The 21,698-nt window shown below is 43.2% G+C and overlaps 2 protein-coding genes across 5 annotated transcripts in view; one reads left to right on the top strand and one right to left on the bottom strand.

Moving 5' to 3' along the window:
• Positions 1–73: 73 nt before the first annotated feature.
• Positions 74–17,614, top strand: LOC106602958 (phosphatidylinositol-binding clathrin assembly protein). Of its 4 annotated transcripts, none has more exons than XM_014196015.2 (19): positions 74–1,504; positions 3,515–3,657; positions 3,920–3,995; positions 4,195–4,297; positions 4,553–4,646; positions 4,763–4,874; positions 5,029–5,135; positions 6,111–6,152; positions 8,064–8,149; positions 8,555–8,648; positions 8,789–8,922; positions 9,227–9,327; positions 11,954–12,070; positions 12,209–12,239; positions 12,387–12,525; positions 12,883–12,906; positions 13,016–13,072; positions 13,368–13,487; positions 14,377–17,614. In XM_014196015.2, the coding sequence occupies exons 1-19, from the start codon at positions 1,375–1,377 to the stop codon at positions 14,407–14,409; spliced, it is 1,743 nt and encodes a 580-aa protein (XP_014051490.1). In that variant the 5' UTR covers positions 74–1,374; the 3' UTR covers positions 14,410–17,614. The 4 variants fall into 4 exon arrangements, with proteins under 4 accessions (XP_014051490.1, XP_014051491.1, XP_014051489.1 ...); XM_014196016.2 differs by having other exon boundaries at positions 11,939–12,070; positions 14,395–17,614; XM_014196014.2 differs by having other exon boundaries at positions 11,939–12,070.
• phka1b (phosphorylase kinase, alpha 1b (muscle)) overlaps positions 16,555–21,698 on the bottom strand; it is a 27,536-nt gene continuing 22,392 nt past the window's right edge. The window contains exons 29-32 of the mRNA XM_014196010.2: positions 19,339–19,500; positions 19,142–19,195; positions 18,744–18,944; positions 16,555–18,477 (exon numbers count right to left, since the gene is read on the bottom strand). Coding sequence (XP_014051485.1) covers positions 18,304–18,477; positions 18,744–18,944; positions 19,142–19,195; positions 19,339–19,500 — 591 coding nt within the window. The 3' untranslated portion in view covers positions 16,555–18,303. The remainder of the gene's footprint in view (positions 18,478–18,743; positions 18,945–19,141; positions 19,196–19,338; positions 19,501–21,698) is intronic.

The raw sequence follows: 21,698 nt of genomic DNA, 5'->3' as shown, positions 1-21,698 counted from the left end.
TATGTGTTGACCATGTTAGTTGTCCAACACAGCATGTTAATGCAACGTTGTTGCTATGGCATTATATTATTACCACACAGGTATACAAGGATAGTATTGATGTCAGTTCTCCTCTCATCCTAATCTGCATCCTCCACCATGAGTTGATCCCAGGACGAGGCTGGACAAGAAAGGGAGAGAACCAGTGAATTCTCAAACCTTTTCATATAGTTGGTAGCCTATAAAAATTAATTTACATCCTGTACAGTATTTGTAAAATAGAGGAAGCCAAATAGAGGAAGATAAATCAAATCTAGCCAAATCTGACTCATATTAGGGATTGTATCTCACTCGCAGGCCGAGTAGAGTCACATTTGGGACAACATGCCTAGACATTGCATGTGCTGTCTATCCTACATTCCCATAGAGAGCTGCAGGGAACTGAGAAGCTGGTGTTTTGTGAAAGGTTGTTGTTATAGTCCAATGACAATGGTATTAACGTCAATAGCACACTAACCCAGGGGTTTGTCTTCAGATGTGTCTGGATCTGATTGGACAGTGCTGCAGAGTCAGACAGATTCCATCCACTTCAAATCAAGAAGCAGCTGCCTAATATTCAGTTACGGTGTTCCGCTTTAAGATGCCCTGCCCGGACCCTTTCGGCGTTGCCCAATCAACCCCTTTCCAAGTCACCTGATTCATAGGCTACACTGCCATTTTACACGTGAAGTTTGAGTGAGAAGAAGAAAAAAAAAAAAGAATAATCGACTACCTAACAAAAAAACATTTGTAAAAAGATTAAACGCAATCAGGATAAACCATATGGAGCACGTCAATTAAAGGATATGGGAAAAGGAGGAGGAGTCACTGCCACAAGACCTCGACACGAACAGAGGGGAGCTTGAGAGGGAAAAAAAAAACATTCATACGCTCTTTTGTAACGTCTTCAAAATTAGTCTAGCCCCAATCATAACCAGAGCGAACGTCGCGTGATCACCAACCGAGGATTGGTAGGCTAACTAATCAATGATTGTTGCTCTCCTGATGCTCAATTGTATTCATGCAGGCTACTGTTGCGGCTGTACACTCTAACCGGCATCACCATTGGAAAGCTATTACGGGGATATATCGTAGTATCGCGACCTCCGAACGAATCATTCTGACCTGATATTGGCGTGGGTTAGGTTTTTGTATTTGTATTTGTGGGACATTGGATTGCCATTTCGTTTACTGAATGTAGCCGTCAATTTTATTTGGCCGCCGTATGAATTCTCCCATCGGATTCGCGTCAGTGTACGTTTTTGTTTTCAGACGGGCAGTTTGTTTAGAGGGCACCCTCTCTATCATAACTAAAGACAATTTGATTTCTGATTCCCCATTTACTGCGTTTGGAATATGTCTGGACAGTCTATCACGGATCGGATCGCTGCGGCTCAGCACAGCATGACAGGATCCGCTATAAGCAAAGCCGTCTGCAAGGCCACGACGCATGAAGTCAGCGGACCCAAGAAGAAACACCTTGACTGTAGGTTAAGTCCACCACCACCAGTGCACCGCCGTTGCTACATACTAGCAACAAAAGCATTGGTTACATTGAATATTCAAGACGACCTGTATTTGTCATTATGTACATCATGTTTGGTATGGCCAAGGGTTTATCGAAATGATTCTATTAGACTATGAATAATTGCGCATCATAGGCTTCAACAGCTCAGTAGTCAATCATTATCATACAGTGTCATTATCCTACAGTAGTCTGTCGTGTTGTAGCCTGAGCATGATGAGACAAATATATTATTATTACTGAGTGTCATACAAGAAAATCAATCAATCAAATGTATTTATAAAGCCCTTTTTACACCAGCAGATGTCAGAAAGTGCTGTACAGAAACCCATCCTAAAACCCCAAACAGCAAGCAAATCAGATGCAAATGCACATATTGTGATCATAAATAGCCCGCTACACTTTATTCATCATTGTATGCAGTAATATTTTTTTGTAAATTTTCCTTTTTTAATAGGCTATGAAAATGTTTATGGCAGCATAGGTTTAAAGAAGCACCATTGGAGTCAGTCTACCTATTGCAAACCATGTCTTCATTTCCTACTGAGTTCTAGAGGACAATGTGTCTAATTTAGGTATAATACCTTAGTACATTGTGGTGTATGTATGTATGTAGCCTTTTGAGTTTTCTCAGCTACGTCAGTTTGTGATGAGCTGGTGTCTGTAGGTCATTCATATTTGTTCAGTGGCAGCAGTGTCATAGACAATCTTGATCTCAACATGTGTCTGTTTTATCTGTGTGTGGGAATGTGGAACTGGAGTAATTATTGGGTAGAAAGTATTTTCTCCACGTTTAACTACTGAGGATTAGGTTAGGTGGCTTTATACCCAAATAATGACTTGACACAATCAACATCGTGTCCAGTCAATCAATTAAGATCAATCAGTCCTGTTCTGGGCTGCAACAAATGCCATAGACCCAGAGGGTTATTGGTTCAGCGAAACAAGGTAGGCTAGTTGGGTCCCAGGTCTAATCATGTGCTGCCAGTTTGATTATTTTCTGGGGAAGGAATGTTTAATTGTATAATTCTTTGCCCAACCTTTATCCAAACTAATCCAATTGTGAACATTTTAGTCACCTTAGTCATGCTGAGTGGAATTACATGAGCTAAAATCTTGTAGTCATAAAAACTGCCATTTCTCTGAGTGGCATTTGGGAAGACTTCAAATGTGACTTAAAAGTGTGGTACCCTACTGCAATTTAGTTCTTTAAAGAGTGTAATTCCTCTGGATTATCCAGGCGTCTTGATATTCCATTTGTATTTCCTTTAAGTTCCCTTTTAAGGTTTAGCATAAGCTTAGACTCAGCTTAGACTACAGTGAAATGTCTTGAAGGACTATACAATCATATTCGAGGTTATTTTTATGACGGTCTGTTTTACAATCAGATTTCCAATTTGAAATGTTAATTGCAGGCTTAGTCTCTGTAATTAAGGCATAATAAGTGAGAGTTAATTCACTAGTAAAAGAATGTGGATCTTTTTGAAGGGTGCGAGGGGCGGAGCAGAGATCCAACTGCCGCTCGGAGTTTTCAGCATGACAATATGTTTTCACTGACACTGGTATCCAGCCTCGCCACGCTAGCTTTGCCCTTGTGTGGGTGCAAGCAAGCTGGGTAGTGCTAGGTATCAGCAGCCTATCCAGTAGGGGGCTGGAAGCCATAGTGAGCCTCGATCGGTCTAGCTCATCGATGTCGCAGAGTGTTTGCATAAAGTTCAGCTTCCCCAACTTTGGTCCCACTCTGTTCACGTCTGGCGCCCGTGCTCGCGTCGTCAAATGGGCATCCACCCACTTCGCTTCTCTTCCATTGGAAATGAATGGATTTCGGTAGTTTCATCGCCCACATCGTCTTCGGTGAAGAGGCACTGTGTGTGAGTTGATCAGCCTTAGTGTAGAGTAGAGTACAACATTTCTTAAGCACCGAAAGCACTATTAAATGTTTCAAATGTCACCATTCTGTGTCGTCGGCAGACCTGATCCACTGCACCAACGAGCTGAACGTGAGTGTTCCCCACCTGGCTGACACGTTGTTCGAGAGGACGGCCAACAACAGCTGGGTGGTGGTGTTCAAGGCCCTCGTCACCACGCACCACCTCATGATGTACGGCAACGAGGTGAGTCACCCACTGACAGACTGGCTTCACTGTTAAAGTGGACCTCTGTCGCTCAGTTGGCAGAGCATGGCGCTCGCAGCGCCAGAACACTGGGTTAAATTCACGGGAACACCCTTACAAAGAAAATGTATGCACGCACGACTAAGTCACTTTGTATAAAAAAAATACATGTGTTAAATGGGTTTACAGTATATTATTTACTGATTTAATCTTTATTCTTACTGGTTATGATCACGCTGCCGCTCTCTCTTTATTCCACCAGCGACTAATCCAGTATCTGGCGTCCAGAAACACACTTTTTAACCTGAACAACTTCTTGGATAAGGGAGCGTTACAAGGTACTGTTGGGAATTTGTACGTGGAAGCAATTCCACACCACACTGTACAAAAGTCACAGGTACAAAACAACATAGAAACGTGCAATGAATAAACAAAAAATGCGCAGTTCAAACCGTCATTCTGAATGCATTGCAGAGGTTTGGCTCTGTAAGCCACCAACTAGCACTTATACTAATACAAGTGCTCCCTCTCTGCCAGGTTATGACATGTCAACGTTCATCAGACGCTACAGCAGGTATCTGAATGAGAAGGCCATGTCCTACAGACTAGTGGCTGTGGACTTCACCAAGATGAAGAGAGGGTAAGATGTCCTGTTGTGGCGAGCGTGGAACACCTCCCCATGTCACACTAAGATGCATCATTAAGCTACATCAGTGGAGACGGGTCTTAAATAGATTCAAGGTAACCCAGCTCAACTGGCCAACTGATTTCAGCAGCCACTTTGGATATGGTGTGCGTCATCATGATTGACACGGAGATGCTTTATCTGTTCAGAGCAACGTGTTTGTCAGTCGCTTGTCCTGTTAAAGTGGTTCTCCGTGCCTCTTGTCGACAGGGTCGATGGTGTGATGCGCACCATGACTGTTGAGAAGCTGATCAAGACTCTGCCTATCATTCAGAATCAGCTGGATGCACTGCTGGACTTTCAGGTAGGCTGCATGGGGGTCCATGGTCTTGGTCCTTAAATGAACATGGGCTACATGATGACAGGGAGCTGTCTGCAGGAGCTCTCAATGTGTTGTCTCTTCGTCTGTCATTTTCCCAGGCTAACTCTAACGAGCTGACCAATGGCGTCATCAACAGCGCCTTCATACTGCTCTTCAAAGACTCCATCCGCCTCTTTGCCGCGTACAATGAAGGAGTGATCAACATGCTGGGTAAGTACACTCTATATCTGTTAGATCACTGTGGTGCCGCTAGGATGTCGCTGTGCTGTTTGTAAATTGTATACTATATAAAAGAAATAGCCCAAATCCTTGTTTCTTTTTGTTCTTTCGCCGAGTTAACCTGTCTTCTTCTTGTATCCTAAAGAGAAATATTTTGATATGAAGAAGAACCAATGCAAAGACGCCCTGGAGATTTATAAGACGTTTCTGAACAGAATGACCAAGCTGTCAGAGTTTCTCAAAGTTGCAGAGGTAATGTTTTCCCTTTTCCACTTGTGTTGAGGAAAGGAAGGTTTCTGATAGATCCAGCAAGAAGGTGGGGCTCTTCTCCCGGACCTCTGCTCTTCTCCCCCTTTCTCTCTCTCTGTCTCTCTGTCCCTCTGTTGCTGTGTGGTGGAGGCTAATGCTGGTCATGAATGCAGGGGTCAGCCTATTAGTGGGCCTGAAAAGCTCAAGGTGAAGGCCCCTCCATGTGCTGCCTGTTTTGATGCCTGCATTGCATGTCTTAGCAAGAGTTTTTTTTTCCCTTACTCTTTCCTTCCCTTTCTCTCTTTTTCAATGATGAATGTCTGCTGTTATCCACGTAGAGTACTACTTGCAAGTCACGAGGCCCTGTTGCAAAGATAATCCGTATCTCTCTGTAGTTTTCTAATTTCCCGTGCATTCTTTTATTAAAAGGCGTTCTTGCTGTCTTTACTGATTTGGTAACTATTTGGAGGAAGGTTTGGGGTGATGGGGGTGTGTTTCTATCCAAAAACGGGCTAACGTTGACTTTAAGGGCCCATTCATTTACTCGTCTAACAATGTGTTTGTCATTTGTTCCCCTGCCTTTTTTTTTTTCTCGTTCAAAGTCAACATTAGTTGTGTGTTTTCTTTTGGATGTTTCTCACCTTGCAGTCACATGAGTATTACAGCCCAATGTACCCGGCCCACCTGTCAGTGGCATTTCAGTGTGTAAACATTCATTTCAAACCCAGTCTTCAGATCCTGTGTGTGTGTGTGCGTGTGTGTGTACGTGTGGGCATGCCAATTCCCCTGCCTGTTGTCTTTTTGTTGTTTTGTTTCTAGTCACTGCATGGAGTAATGGATCCTTTCGTTTGATTCTTCTTTCTCCCTCCTCCACACACCTACCCCCCCCCTTTATTCTGTGGTTGTGTTCGTTTGTTTATTATGTTTGGTTTTTGTTTGCCCCCCCCCCCCCTCCCCCCCTCCTTTTTTGTGACACAGCAAGTTGGAATTGATCAGGGTGACATCCCAGATCTCACACAGGTCAGTGGTGCATTTCATCTCAATATCTCCCATGTCGCTCCATTCTAAACGCACCCATTCCCTACTCACCCTACAGGCTTCCAACCGCCCCCTCCTTTTCTACCTGATTTTTACCTCCCTCTCTCTGAGCTCTAGGGTAGAGAGGGCCTACATCCATAAAATGGGTTCCTAATATGTGAACCTTGGATTCTGCTGCGCCATATTTTGTTTCCAAAATTTTGGAGATTGTGCAAAACACAGACTTCCCTGGTCTCATGTCTTTCGGGCAGATTTTAGGCAGACCGATGCTTTACGTCTTTTCCTTAGACTTGAGTCTTTTGTATAGTTGAATCACAGTTTTCTAAAGTTCACACACAAAATAAAAAAAATGTTCTGTTTGTTTGATTTTGAAATGGCGCTGAAAAGTCAGGCACCTCTTCAGCCTCTGTCCTAACAAATATGGGCGTATGGGGCTTGTGTGAGGCCCATATAAGCCTTTTGTACATCAAGGGATGACATCTCTTGATAGAATAGCTTAGAGGAATCAAGCTCTTGATTTCTCTCACAGTTTAACTTTGCGTTGCCTCAAAATGAACACTATATTGTATATCTTTTTTTCCGGACAAGATATCCCATCAAAATAGCTGTGGGGAGAGCAGTGAATGGCTTCTACCAAATAGGTTTCTGCAAATATTACTTGATTGGTATACATAATGCAATCCTAAGCACTTGCACAACATCTGTGACGCTACAAACACTGGTTGAAGCTTTCTTCAATGACAGTAATGGTGTTTCCCTCCACATGGGGCAAAAATAAACATGAGCAAACGTTTCTGTCAATTATGTCGTGTTTGCGGTGCTTATGAAGACCTTATGTATCCCTGTTCAACTAAATAGTAACCCATGTCTTTACTGAGCTGTAGATTTTTTTTTTCTGTTTATTTGAAACTTTTAGTATATTCTAGATTTCTCAGAAGAAGGATATCCAGAATTCTCATTATTCTCTCTTATTCCCTCAAAATAAGTATATGAACATTCTTATTTTTGCAAGTTACTGCATGTGTTAAGATTGCATTCTGTAATGAAAAGCAAATGTTGGGCTGAAACATGGGTATCACATGTGGGGAAATGAATTCGCTGATCCTTGGTTTATTAAACCATCATTTTGTATGTCTTTATAAAATACACTGTTCATTTCCCAAGTGTGTGTGTACCTCATTTTCATCGGACGTTTTGCCTTTCTGTGAGTTAACTCGTTTGGCTTCCAAACCTTTTTGAACTAGACACTAAAGCTAATCACCAAATTTGACCGTCTGCTACTAGAATTTCTCCTCTAACCTGCAAAATACATTTATGAAATTTGATATTCATGAATAGTTACCCAAATGATTATAGGAAACGGAATCCATTGGTTAACTCACAATTTATGGACTGGGATGTGTGTGTGTGTGGAGCATTTATACACACCTGTGAAGGGGCTTCTAAGCTCCTTTCCGTATGCCAACAGACGATGTGATGTGTTCTGAACCCCACAGGAACCGGCACACTGTACAAATGACCTCCCAGGCCTGTGTACTTGCTTGCATGAGAGAGGACTGATCTGTGCATGTCTGGCATGGAGCCAAACCTAATTATACCAGATGTATTGTCTTACGTACAATACCTGCAAATATGGAGACTATACTGAACATGAATAAGCTTAGGACAATGTGCCACTTGGCCGCTGTGTTTGTTTGTGTGTGTACGCGCGGGACGCGTGTGTTTGTGGGCGCGTGTGTCTGTGCGCTTACTCGGGCGCAAATGTCTGTGTTCCTGTACGCGAGTGTATGCAAATGCAGTGTGTGTGTGCACGCGATTGGGAAAACAATTGTTCTACACAGTGCTATCCTCACTTGGTGCATTAATGTTTCCCCGTGCCCCCCCCTCCACCAGGCCCCTAGCAGCCTCCTGGAAGCCTTGGAGCAGCATTTGGCCTCTCTGGAGGGGAGGAAAATCAAGGAGCTCTCCACAGCCACCAGGTAACCAACAAACAGACACACACACACACACCCACTGGTGCTAATGTTTCAGGCTTTGTGTCTGAAGTAGGCATTTACACTGAAGCAGGCATTTCAGAACATTTGTCACTCACTGAAGCTTTGATAGATATGAGGATGAATGTGCAAATGATGCTGGGCCAGTGTTCCACCCTTAGCTAGTATGTCATCTGGACTACAACGGCAATGCAGACTCATTTATCCTGGATTTGGGAGTGTTTCATGTGTTTGTGTGTCAGACCTGTCTATTGTATGACAATTACGGAACGCAAGAGTCAGAAATGTTCACAAATAAAGGAATTATTCATGAGTGGTCAGTCCCAGAATGCCGTGTGTGACAGTGAGCGTACGTGGTGGTCACTGATAAGCGCTGTGTGATCTCTCCAGAGCTAACACCTTGTCTAGTGCTGTGTCGTCACTGTCCAGCACTGGGATCTCTCTCAGCCGCATGGACGAGAAGGAGGACGAGAACAGTCTCAAGGTCAGACAGGGTCACAGTACAGCAACATTTCATTACAATGTAGATGCATTGCTGTATGAATTGAGTCTGAATAAAAAAAATTCTCAACCCTGATGTACTGTCACTTTTTGCGGGCTTGACTTGATGCGTTTGTCCCACAGGACGAGGGAGCCAAGGTGATTGACGTGCAGACGCCGACCGTCTCTCCCGGCTCCCAGTCGGTGGGCAGTGCCAACGGCAGCAGTGGGGCCACAGACCACTTCTCCAACTCATCTGTTGTGTCCGTTACAAATAAGTAAGCAGACCCTACGGTCTGATAATCCTTGTGCTTAAGTTAATACCTATGGGTATGTTTCACACAGGTTGTTCAGTTTGTATAATATAAACTGTATGCATCTTATTTTAAAATCACTTCACAGTATATTAGTTGGGTTATTCGTGGAAAGGACCTGTGAGCCACGTTTAAAATGGATGGCTGAATGGCAGTCTTCCAAGTGGTTGGTCCTGTCCGCTGTAACTCTTCCTCTCTGCCCTGAAGGGGCCTGCTCTGCTATGATTTTGTTTTATCTGTTGTCTGTCTCTCTCCTCTGTTTCCCCAGCGTGCCAAATCTCACCAGTGACTTGTTCAACCTCCAGCCCACCTTCAACCCGAACATCCAGACCATACACACTGTGCCGTCTAACAACAACGCCTGGGGAGGTGAGGGACACAAAAACACATACTGACACATGCGCACGCACGCACACACACACTATACTCTTGAAGACTAGTATTGTATTTAAAATGAAGGCAGGTACATTGAGCAGATTGTGATGGACAGAAATCAGTCACTGCAGGACATAAATAAGATATTAATTGATGTCGACCCCAACCTTTATTAGAAGAAATGAAATGTCCAGTTTTGTCCCCAATGCAATTTCCTCCTCTCCTCTTCCCTGCTACGATACCTATCCCTGCTGGATGCCCTCTCTCTCTGATTGGTGAGTCAATATGGCTTGTGTCACTCTACTGGACAGCTGACAGGACTGAAATGGCATTACAATATGCCTGGGGCTAGGGTTATTGCCTGTAGCCTGACTCGCTCTCTCGCTGTGTAACCTGCAGCCTGACTCTCTCTTTCTTTCACTCATGCTTTCTTTCTCTCTTCCTGCAGCCTGACTCACTCTCTCGCCCTCCCTGTGTAACCTGCAGCCCGACTCGCTCTCTTTCCTTCTCTCACTGTGACCTGAGACTGACTTTGACTCTCTCTCCCTGTGTGACCCAGACCTAGTGCTGAGCGATTAACCATTTTTGTTTGTATGTTGTTGTTATTAACCAGACCTGCCAACATGCAAGCATTTTGCTACCAACTACACAGTTCTCTGTCCATGTGTGCAGGTACGAGATCCGAGTTAAAAGTATGCAGAAATGAATAGGGCATGATTTTTTTTTTTTTTTAAATGTATCCACTGAGTAAATCTAACATCCCGATTCTCGAGCTGCAACACACATGCATGTACGGAGTTTGTGTCAACGGACATGGAGATGAATAGATCCTAGCTACCCCGTGTCTGCCTCCTGTTTGTTGTGATGCTGTGTTTGCCGACTGTCAGCTGTACATAAACACATGGACAAATCCCTTTTCGACTCCGTGTGTTGTGGAAAGGTAAACACTAATTGTTTCAAGCTAATGTTAGCGAACATAAGATGGACATTCAGTGGGCTCTAAAGTGCCAGCAGTTCACTAGCATTTGCTAGAGAAAGAAATGAAACGCAAATACGAAAAATAACTGGTCGCATTTGTGCGAGTGGGATATACATTTAATTCTGCGTCCCATTAGTTGTATTTTCCACGTACCATTACGAGGGTCACGCAACCTGATAGACCGTGACTGTAATTATGATCCACGTCACAAAATGCATGACAAAAGTATAATCAAAAATAAATATAAACATCTTGGCGTTAAATGGAGTCGGGAGTTTAGAAGACTGCGCGATAATGCCTACCCAATGCGTGTCTGGTATTAGCTATAGAGGCAATGCTTCTAAAAATGCATTTGCAAGTTGAATCTCCAATTTGCCGCACGCGTCTGGTACTCTTAAAAAGTTGGACAAGGTTGGCAGGTCTGTTAAACAACTAATTAACCGATGTCAGTACTATTACTTGAATTCCATTTAGTTCTGTTTTTTTGTGCGCCCAGTGCGCGGTTTCTCTACAGCGAAATCAAATCATTCACGAGAGAAATAATGTCAAGAACTACGTGGGACGCTGGGCTGAAGGGAGTTGTAGTTTTCAGGAAGCAAATATTCAACTTATTTCAGCGCCAAAGTGTGGTAATTAACTACAATTACAATAATCCATTGCGCCCGTCCTTTCCGACTCGGACAGAGACGGATACACTTTCCCGCCTGCTAAGTTAGGAGACACACAGACCCGCAGAGACTGCATGAGAGAGGAATAGAGACAGTTCGCGTTATCTACCTGGAAGAACTAGTCAAATGATTTCGTCAGACAGCTCTGCAGCATACTTAGGCAGGCTAGCCTAGCTAAATAGGATGACTAAAGACAGCGTTAGATCAGTGGTATTCAACCCTTTTCAGCGGGGATCCTATTTTTTTCCCCTCCCCAATAATTTCTTGCAACTCGACGCCACCCCAAATCCGATGACGCAACCTTAAAATCGCTACATTTTTAAATCAACAAATGACCTTACATTAATTTCATTTTCTCGTCAAAGGAAAATAAAACCAATAAAGACATTTACTCCAATACAATTATATCTTTCAAATGATCTTCCTCAAAAACATTTGTATATCGTCCCATCCAATATTCTGTACTCTTAATTCTCTGTTCTGATTTTGGCTACCCCACTGCAGTAGGGGTCGTGACCCCTACTTTGAATACCACTGCGTTAGATGGTCTGGCTGGCTGCTACTACCTAAGCCGAGATGAGATGATGTTCTGAATAAAAAATATTAAAGTCATTAAATAAAAACAAAGTAATATACATTACTGAAATATTGTATATTTCAGTCATTTCCTATTTTTCTATTGCTACCTACCCAATGTGGACATGCCAGAGACTATGGAATATTTTCAACGTTTTGGCAATTGAATGTTCACTATTTTGGACTTTGGAATTTCCATTAAAAAGCTCTAAAATCATTTTAATGTCATTATTTCATTTCCTTGATTCCTTTTTAAAAATAATCAAACCGAAACCAAACTGACCTCAAAAAGCACTAATCACTCAGCATTAGCCAGACCTGACTCTCTCTCCCTTTGAGACCTGGAGCCTGACTCTCTCTCCCTGTATGTCTCTGTCCTCAGGTTTGGGGCTCCCAGGGGACCTGTTGAAGCCAGCTCAGCCCACACACATCCACAGCCCTGGGATACCACTGCACTCTGGTGGGAAGATGATGCCCACTGACCTGGACTCCTCCTTAGCCAACCTTGTTGGCAGTGAGTCTCTCTTTTTCCCTCTATTTTACATGTAGCTTTGCATATTCTAACATTTTTCAGGAGTCATAATGGTCATACACAGTAATGCTCTGTAACAGCATCTGAACATGTAACATATCTTAACCGCTCATTTTCCAGACTTGCAGTTCGCAGGAACACCAGCCAAAAAGTGAGTACATGACATTTGAAAAGGAGCGGAGAGCAACTACAGTAATATATTGGGATGTGGTTGTTCATCCAAGCATTTATGAATCCTGATCTAACCTGTCTTGCTCTAATGCTGTGGGTGTATTTGAACCCTGTGTTTGTCCATCAGGCCAGAGCTTCAGTGGACCCAGCTGGTAGAGAAGAAGCCCACAGGAGGGACTCACTGGCAGTCCAAAACCATGTGTACCACGCCCAACTGGAACCATCATGCCCCCATGGCTCCTCAACCTATGCCCATACCACAAATGGTGAGACATACACGCCTGGTCACGCTCACCAAATATATTACTGAGGACAAGCCAGCAATGCAGAAGTTGGCGTTCTTTTTTTCCTTATGAAATCTAGTAGCACACATTAAACTCTATGATTGTCTGAAAATCACATCTTCGAAAGTGGAAGTGGTTACTGCGGCTGTTCACAGGCGCTGGCGATTCTCATTTGCCCTCTTGTCTATTTGAATTCGTTTGCACTGTAATTATTTGTCTCCTCTTTTTCATTTCGTTTTTTCATCTGCCTTCTCTCGTAAAATTCCCATTGAATTATCCGCCGTCCGTTCCTATCTCCGTTTGCCCTGTTCCCTCCTCGTTTCCTCAACCCTGCTGCAGAATGGAATGATCTATACTGGATATGTAAGTACATGACTCTCTGTAGAGGGAGTCACTGCATTTTTCCAGAAGTACATTCCTCTGTGTGTTCTACTGGTCTTTCATTTTTCCGTTTCGCCCTTTCTCTCCGTAGGCTCCGGCTCCGGTGGCTTTTCCTATGACGACACCTCAAGTGCCTGTTTATGGAATGGTAAGGAATGATCTGCACCGTGGTACAGTACCCAGGTCAAACAATCAAATTGTATTTGTCACATGCGTCAAATGCAACAGGCGTAGTAGACCTTACCCTGAAATGCTTACTTACAAGCCCTTAAGCCCTTAACCAAGAAATAGAGTTAAGAAAATAAACTTGAATAAACTGAAGTAAAAAATCGAATAAAACGTCACACAATGTAAAATAACAATACCAATATGAGGTCGGGTCTGAGGGGGGGGATCTGCACCATTGATACCCAGTTTACATTTCATCTCTCTCTCTGTTGTAGATGCCTCCTCATCAGATGGGGCAGATGGGTGGAGTCCCTATGATGGCACCACAGCATATGATGTACAACCAACCTGTCCTTCGGCACACCAATCCATTCGCTCCCATGCCAGGAGCCCAGGTAATTCCACTGTCCACTCCCCACTGTCTACTTTCCTGTCCACTCTCCACTGTCCACTCCCCACTGTCTACTTTCCTGTCCCCATTCCCCACTGTCCACTCTCCCCACTGTCTACTTTCCTGTCTCCACTGTCCACTCTCCCCACTGTCTACTTTCCTGTCTCCACTGTCCACTCCCCACTGTCTACTTTCCTGTCTCCACTGTCCACTCCCCACTGTCTACTTTCCTGTCTCCACTGTCCACTCCCCACTGTCTACTTTCCTGTCTCCACTGTCCACTCCCCACTGTCTACTTTCCTGTCCCCATTCCCAACTGTCCTGTCCCCACTGTCCACCCCCCACTGTCTACTGTCCTGTCCCCATTCCCCACTGTCTACTGTCCACTCCCCACTGTCCACTCCCCACGGTCTACTTTCCTGTCCCCACTCCCCACTGTCTACCCCTTCACTGTCTACCCCTTCACTGTCTACCCCTTCACTGTCTACCCCTTCACTGTCTACCCCTTCACTGTCTACCCCTTCACTGTCTACCCCTTCACTGTCTACCCCTTCACTGTCTACCCCTTCACTGTCTACCCCTTCACTGTCCATTCCCCAACCACTTCTGGCATGTGAATCATGATTCAAGGCATCAGTTCCTAAGTAGGTTAATCATAATCAGAATTGTAATGCTGTCTTTGCTGCTTTATAATGTATCAGTTACTGTTTAATACTTAATTTGTCAATGCTAATTACTGTTTGTTTACCAGTAGGTTCTGGAATTATTTAGGATCTTGTTACTATGAAACCTTTTTTGTGGTATTACAGTACCCGTTTTTCTTTTCCTGAGATATTTATACTCCACAATCTAAAGCCTTTTAGAACTAGACAGATATTATTAAACCGTAACAGGCTTATTTTCCTATGCAGATGCACTTCATGTAGGACTGGGAGTATCTTACCATGACAGTAAAGCAGAGAGACAAAACAAACCAATCCAGAACCAAATGCAACGCGAGATGGAAGAGCGAAAGGAGCAGAAGATGGTGGTGTAGACAGACTGGTGATCTGTTGGTGTCGGTGCTCTTTCAGTGGCCTCTCTGTGGGATGGAACCTCTGTTACATTCTGCATCATGGCTGATATAAGAGTCCCATCTAAGTCCTTTTGACAAGTCACAGCTCACATTCATTCTGTATTTGATTTGCTCATTTGAATGGGTATTGTTCTGCCTGTTTGAACCCATGCTATGACGACGGCTGCATTCCAGTTTGTAGCTTGGCCCCTTTGCAGCGAATTCTAGACGACTGCCACCCCCCCCCCCCAATCCGTCAGTTTCAATGGACATCTCTTTCTCTGATAGTTTGCACGCACTTTAATCAATGTGAACTTTGCCAAGGGTGTACATATGCATTGTCCAATTAGGATCTCATACAAACCACTACAACACTCCTACGTCTTTTCTCTCCAATGTTCATGTCAGAGTTGCGGTAGCCACCGTTTTTCATGCATTTCAATGCAAACATTTTGGAGTTGACTCCGTATTCATTCCATTTTTTTTTTGTTTGTTTCACAACCAGTTATAGTAAGACATTGGATAAATGGCTTGGAGACACATGGCTTGTGTACGTGTGTGCATGTACAGTATATCTGTCTGTGTGTTCATTTGCGGTGCACTCGGATCTAAATGTACAAAAGCTATTGTGTCATGTGTCCGTAGGTTCCTGTGAAAGCTATGATCTGTGTGGCGAGAGCTGCCCACTGTACTAGTTTTAAATGGTGTGCTCCATGCCTACATAGACCTACGGTATGCTCCTATGAAAGAAATGAAGAAGGCCCACTCATTTCATACGGAACCGTCACAAGTCATGACACATTCTGCCTCTGCTGTGCCACCCGTTGTTCGCTCCGCTTGATGCTATTTCAGGTTGTTTTTATATTTGATCCATGTTCCTTTAGCTACCACAACGGTGCATGGGACTTCCCGCCATCTCGTTCGATTCTGCTCTTTGAAACGGATGCGCTGTCCTTGTAACGGTCCTACCAGTCTTGCCCCATGTCAGTGAGTAAACGTTGGGAGAGTGTTCTTTGTGTTTCTTCTCGTATCGCCCCAGGTTGATGCCCAATGAGTTGTCGCATGTGTCATTGTTGTGTTTTCTGAGTGGCAGTTTGATGTGGTGTAGCTCCTAACCAACCCCTGGAGAATGTCGTCCAGCTCGTTTCTGAGACTCTGCTTCGCCAGACGGTGAAACTGACAGTCGCTCCAGTGAAGTCGGCAACTATCTGCCACGTTCTAACTCCAGCCCCGGAGAGAGCCTAGCTTTCTGTCCTGGTTACATTTTGTGCCGGAGAGGGCAGAGGACAAGTGGGGAGGAAGTAGAGAGATCTGTAAATGTGATCGAGGGTCATGTCTGTCAGAAACTGCCCGGTGTACGTAACGGTGACAGACAGACGGCATATATAGCACAAACCCTGGAGGGGGTGAGCGTTTTACTGCACAAAACTAAAACCATTGCTGGGATGTACAGTCAAAGGGGCTGGGGAAATCCTTGTTTTCTATTGATTGTGTTTCTATATGTCCATGCCTTCCCAGTGAGATAAACAGGGTAGTGTTCTTCAACGAGGCCTCCCAGCTTCTGGTCCTCCGAGGTCAGTGGGGGTCACTGAAGTCATCCAGGCCATCTGGTAGTGTCTATTTAGCAACGAGTAGTCAAGTGTCGTAACGTGTCTCAATACAAGTCCGTCGTCTGTTAGATTGCTGTAGAGCCTCTCATTCTGCTAATCATTGGCTCTGTCCAGACTACTGCATTCTGATGCCCTGTGACCAGCCCACATTTTTGTAGATGTTCTTTGAAACGTAATTCTGTCTCAATGTCATCTGTGTCAATTGAATGCTTTTATGCAAGTTCATGCAGTCCCATAGACCAATTCTGACTGTTACGCGGTCCTCTGTATATAACCTTGTATGTTTTTTGACATGTGCTCTGTAAGTGATGGCCCATTGGGAGACATGGGTTGTTATTGCTGTGTCTGTGGTGGGGTCATTGTGCTTGGCGGTGTCATGGGGTGTACGTCTGTGATGTTTGTGTATATCTTGATGGGGGTTAGGTTCAACAGTATCACAACTGGTCTACCAAGAGTGTCTTCATTGTGGCAGTGGACACTGTCCTCTCCGTACAGGAACATTTTTGCACCAAAGTCATCAAGCGCAGCTTTTTCTCGAGGTCACATTGCTGATATCCAATTTGGAGGAATTTGATTTCAGCGACGAGTCTTTTTGCATGATTAGTGTTGTCTTTTTATTGACTTGTGTGCCCGGTAAAGAGCATGATCATATGTGAAATTTCACTTACCGGTGTGTTTGCAAATGTTTAGGAATTTCTCCACGAGATTTTGACTTACCTCTTTACATAAGCGTTCATAAATGTGTGTGTCCCACCAGATATAACTGTATGTCTGTTTTGCATTTGAAATGCAATTCAAAGCTCTATCAAATATCTGTTCAGTTATGAGACCACACATTCGTGAAACAACATGAATATAAAGGCTATGCATCACCTAGCTAGCTAGACATTCAAGTCTTGTAAACCCCTCCTTGTTAAAGCGTTGCTATTTTCAATACATTTGTTGAACGCTTGCTCTCTTTTTTGTTGAGTACTCTGCCAATGTTTTTGGACTTCTAAGTATGTTCAGTCTTGTCCCTCTTCCATTGGTTCATGTCATTCTCTGCCAATATTGGTAATCTTCCTTTGCGCTTGCAGTGGAAAATCTCACTCCCTTATCTTTTAGCCATTGAAAGATGTCAACATGCATTGTCACTTTTTGCCTGATGTACTCTGGCTATGTATAATATACATTTATGCATATTTCACAATATGCTTTTCTATTGTTTACCGTATTCTACTCCATATTGCCCATCTGAAAACGGTCTTTTTTTTTTTCCTGTGATGAAACAAAGCATTGTCCAGGATGTCCTGTTTTGGAAGTGAGGGTCCATACCTTTTTTTGATTTTTCATTTATTTTTGTACATCAAATGGATTGAGAACACAATACACTGAATTGTCAATGCTAAATTACATTATGAACTGGTTTCTTTTAAAATGCAGAGGTTGTTGTTTTTGGAAGACAATTGAATAAAATGTCATATGTTGCTCAGGTTTTGTTGTTATTTTGCAGCGGTCATCTTGCTGCTCATTGTAGCCTCTGTACCTTTCACCAGTGACAGCTTGTTGGTAGATGTGCAATGCATGTTTCTATTGGATATACAGATAATCACCTTGACAGCTAATATCGGCAGGTTAAAGCATCATTCATACTGATGAATAATTGTCAAATTGGATCATACGAGTTCGCTATGAGAGAGCCTTGAAGCACTGTCACTCACAAAGTGTACAAGATGAAGATTGTCACTATAATGTATTAATCAAAGATCCATACAGCACACCTGTCCCAAAAACACAATAGGAAAATGATAATTTTCAAAAGCAGCACTACCACTAGTATTGCAACAATCGCTCACTCTGACATAGAATCACACTGCACCATCTTTAGGGTAAGAAATATCTACCTTCTGTGAATAACAAGTCTGGAAACCTAGCTTCATGCATTTCTCTGAGAATAATCTGCTGTATTATCAGAAGTTGGTATTTAAAATACTGGGACCCCTCACAGCGATTGTTCATGTCAGGCACAGGCTTGCTGGGATGTGATATATCAAAACAAATTAACCTCCATGATGAAAAGGTCAGGTGACTAGATAAAAATCAGCCTTTCTCAGGTTCTGAGCCCTACTACAGTATGTGTTGTTAGCTAATTGGAGGGCACAGACGCGCATAGAAGCTCATTGGATGGCACATGCACCGCTTGGCAAGAAGTCCTGGACGTAGGTGCACACGGCTTTACAGAGGTAGGTCATAGTGCCGTAGCGGCCACTAGGGGCACTGTCATACAGCAGCCTGCAGATCCCATTGGAGTGATCTTTCTCCAGAAGGGTGTCGTCAGCCCCCAGCACTTTCTGCAGAGGAGGGTAATATGGACACAATGTAAGGATGACATAGCAAAGACTGCCCGTTGTGCTGTTTACTGTACTTTTAACTAAATTAACATGTGGGGGTTTACAGGAAATGTAACTGAATAGTAGTAAATACATAAATAGTAAATGAAACTGAATAACAAGAACAATATAAAATAAATAATATGTTCCACTGTGAAAATCAATGCTGAAAGAACAGCGGTCTGTTTCCCAGCAGAGGTGAGACTACCGTATGGCCACTGACTGACCTGGTCGTGGTAAAACATTTCACTGGCCATGTGGACTATCTTATCTACATGGACGACACTGCCGATGCTCTCCAGCTCCACCTCGGCCAACAGGGTGAGCACCAGTATGGCCTCCACCAGCAGCTGACGGTACTCTGGCTGGGGCACGCGATTCAGCACCGTCTCCACGTGCACCGCAAACTTGATCTCACCGGGGGTCATCTGTGATCAACAACCCCCACCCAGGAGAGGTGGATAGGAAATAGACATTGCATCATGTTGTGTGATATTGAAATCTGGTTCAGAGGTGAGCATGTGCTTGAATGAGTACAGGAAGATGAAATCATTTAGATGAAGGAGTATGCCACAGAGCAACGTGAAGTTGATGTGGCTCAGCTTGGAGATATTTTAGGGCGTACCTCTCTTGTGGTTGACGCTGGAAGAATGCACCCCACAATAGATAGGCCATGACACTGAAAAAGAAAGTAGGACGATTACATCTATGAACCAGGTAGAAACATGTTTCACGGATGCTAATTATACATGTACCAGCTAGAACAAAGTGTTTGGACTACTATGCAAAGAGTACCAGCACCCGTCACCCACAGCATCTCACCTTCTGGAGGATGGACCAGACCTTCTGGTAGAAGCCAACAGGGACTCTGTTGAGGGCTCCGTCTAGACGTCTCCTACGTAACCACTGGCCATGGCGGCTGTCTCTCACTGCCATCTTTTCTGTAGCGCTCTGCAACGACTCGATGGATGGGAGTCTGTACCGCTGGAGCATACCAGGGGAAAACAAACACTTATAGTTAAGCTTTCTCTTCATTGTTAGATCGTATAAAACCACTTCAGTTTATCACATATTTGTGGTATTGTATTCCCAGAAGTTATATACAGTACCAGTCAAAAGTTGACACACCTACTCAATCAAGTTTTTTATTTTATTTTTAACAAAAAAATAGTGAAGATATCAAATCTATGAAATAACACATATGGAATCATGTAGTAACCAAAAAAAAGTGTTAAATCAAAATATAGTTTATATTTTTCAAAGTAGCCACCCTTTACCTTGATGACAGCTTTGCATACTTTTGGCATATTCTCAAGCAGCTCCATGAGGAATGCTTTTCAAACAGTCTTGAAAGAGTTACCACATATGCTGAGCACTTGTTGGCTACTTTTCCTTCACTCTGCGGTCCAACTCATCCCAAACCATCTCAATTGGGTTGATGTCGGGTGATTGTGGAGGCCAGGTCATCTGATGCAGCACTCCATCACTATCCTTCTTGGTCAAATTGCCCTTACACAGCCTGGAGGAGTGTTTTGGTTCATTGTCCTGTTAAAAAATAAATGATAGTCCCAGAAAGTGCAAACCAGATGGGATGGTGTATCGCTGCAGAACGCTGTGGTAGCCATGCTGGTTAAGTGTGCCTTGAATTCTAAATAAATCACAGACAGTGTCACCAGTAAAGCACCCCCACACCATCACACCTCCTCCTCCATGCTTCACGGTGGGAACCACACATGCGGAGATCATCTGTTCACCTACTCTGCGTCTCATGGCGGTTGGAACCAAATATCTCAAATTTGGACTCAGACCAAAAGGACAGATTTCCACCAGTCTAATATCCATTGCGCATGTTTCTTGGCCCAAGCAAGTCTCTTCTTCTTATTGGTGTCCTTTAGTAGTGGTTTCTTATCAGCAAATCGACCATGAAGGCCTGATTCACGCAGTCTCCTCTGAACAGTTGATGTTGAGATGTGTCTGTTACTTGAACTCTGTGAAGCATTTGTTTGGGCTGCAAGGCTTTTAACTCTAATGAACTTATCCTCTGCAGCAGAGGTAACTCTGGGTCTTCCTTTCCTGTGGCCTTCCTCATGAGAGCCAGTTTCATCATAGCGCTTGATGGGTTTTGCGACTGCACTTGAAGAAACTTTTTTCCTGATTGACTGACCTTCATGTCTTAAGGTAATGATGGACTGTCGTTTCTCTTTGCTTATTTGAGCTGTTCTTGCCATAATATGGACTTGGTATTTTACCAAATAGCCACCATGTCACAACACAACTGATTGGCTCAAACGCATTAAGAAGGAAAGAAATTCCACAAATTATCTTTTAACAAGGCACACCTGTTAATTGAAATGCATTCCAGGTGACTACCTCATGAAGCTGGTTGAGAGAATGCCAAGAGTGTGCAAAGCTGTCATCAAGGCAAAGGGTGGCTACTTTGAAGAATCTCAAATATAAAATATATTTTGATTTGTTTAACACTATTTTGGTTATTACATGATTCCATATGTGTTATTTCATAGTTTTGATGTCTTCATTATTATTCTACAATGTAAAAATAGTCAAAATAAAGAAAAACCCTTGAATGAGTAGGTGTGTCCAAACTTTTGACTGGTACTGTACATATTCATATAGACAGTAAGGTACAAAATAATGGCACCCTTGATAAAGATGAGCAAAAAACACTGTATACAATAAATAATACAAATACTGAGCTATAAGAAAGGGAAATTGTATTATTTTATACTAATATAATTGCTCAGAGAAAGAGATTCCGTTCAATAGGTAATAAATTAATAAAACTGGGTCCAAATTATTGGCACCCCTGTTTTGAGTATTATAGAACCCTCCTCGTGAGGATAAAGACAGTCTTATTCTAAAATGTTTTATGTGATTAAAGAACACATTGGGAGGAATCTCAGACCGTTCCTCCTTTTAGAATCTTTCCAGATCCTTAACATCCTTCGACCACAAAAATCAACATTTTGCAATTGCCATCTATCTCCGGACTTGAACCCCATTGAAAACCTCTGGTTTACGTTAAGAGAATGGAAGGGTCAAATGCTTTATTATTCAAATATTGAAAAAAATACAGACAAAAAAAGACAAACAACATGATCTGAAGTTAGATGGGGCAGAGTCTTACAAGCATTAGAAACAACATTGGGTGTGGATACTGTCGG

The sequence above is a fragment of the Salmo salar genome, chromosome ssa04 (assembly GCF_905237065.1).
Source record: "Salmo salar chromosome ssa04, Ssal_v3.1, whole genome shotgun sequence".
In the NCBI taxonomy this organism is placed as follows: Eukaryota; Metazoa; Chordata; class Actinopteri; order Salmoniformes; family Salmonidae; genus Salmo; species Salmo salar.
This window is presented reverse-complemented; position numbering and strand designations above follow the sequence as displayed.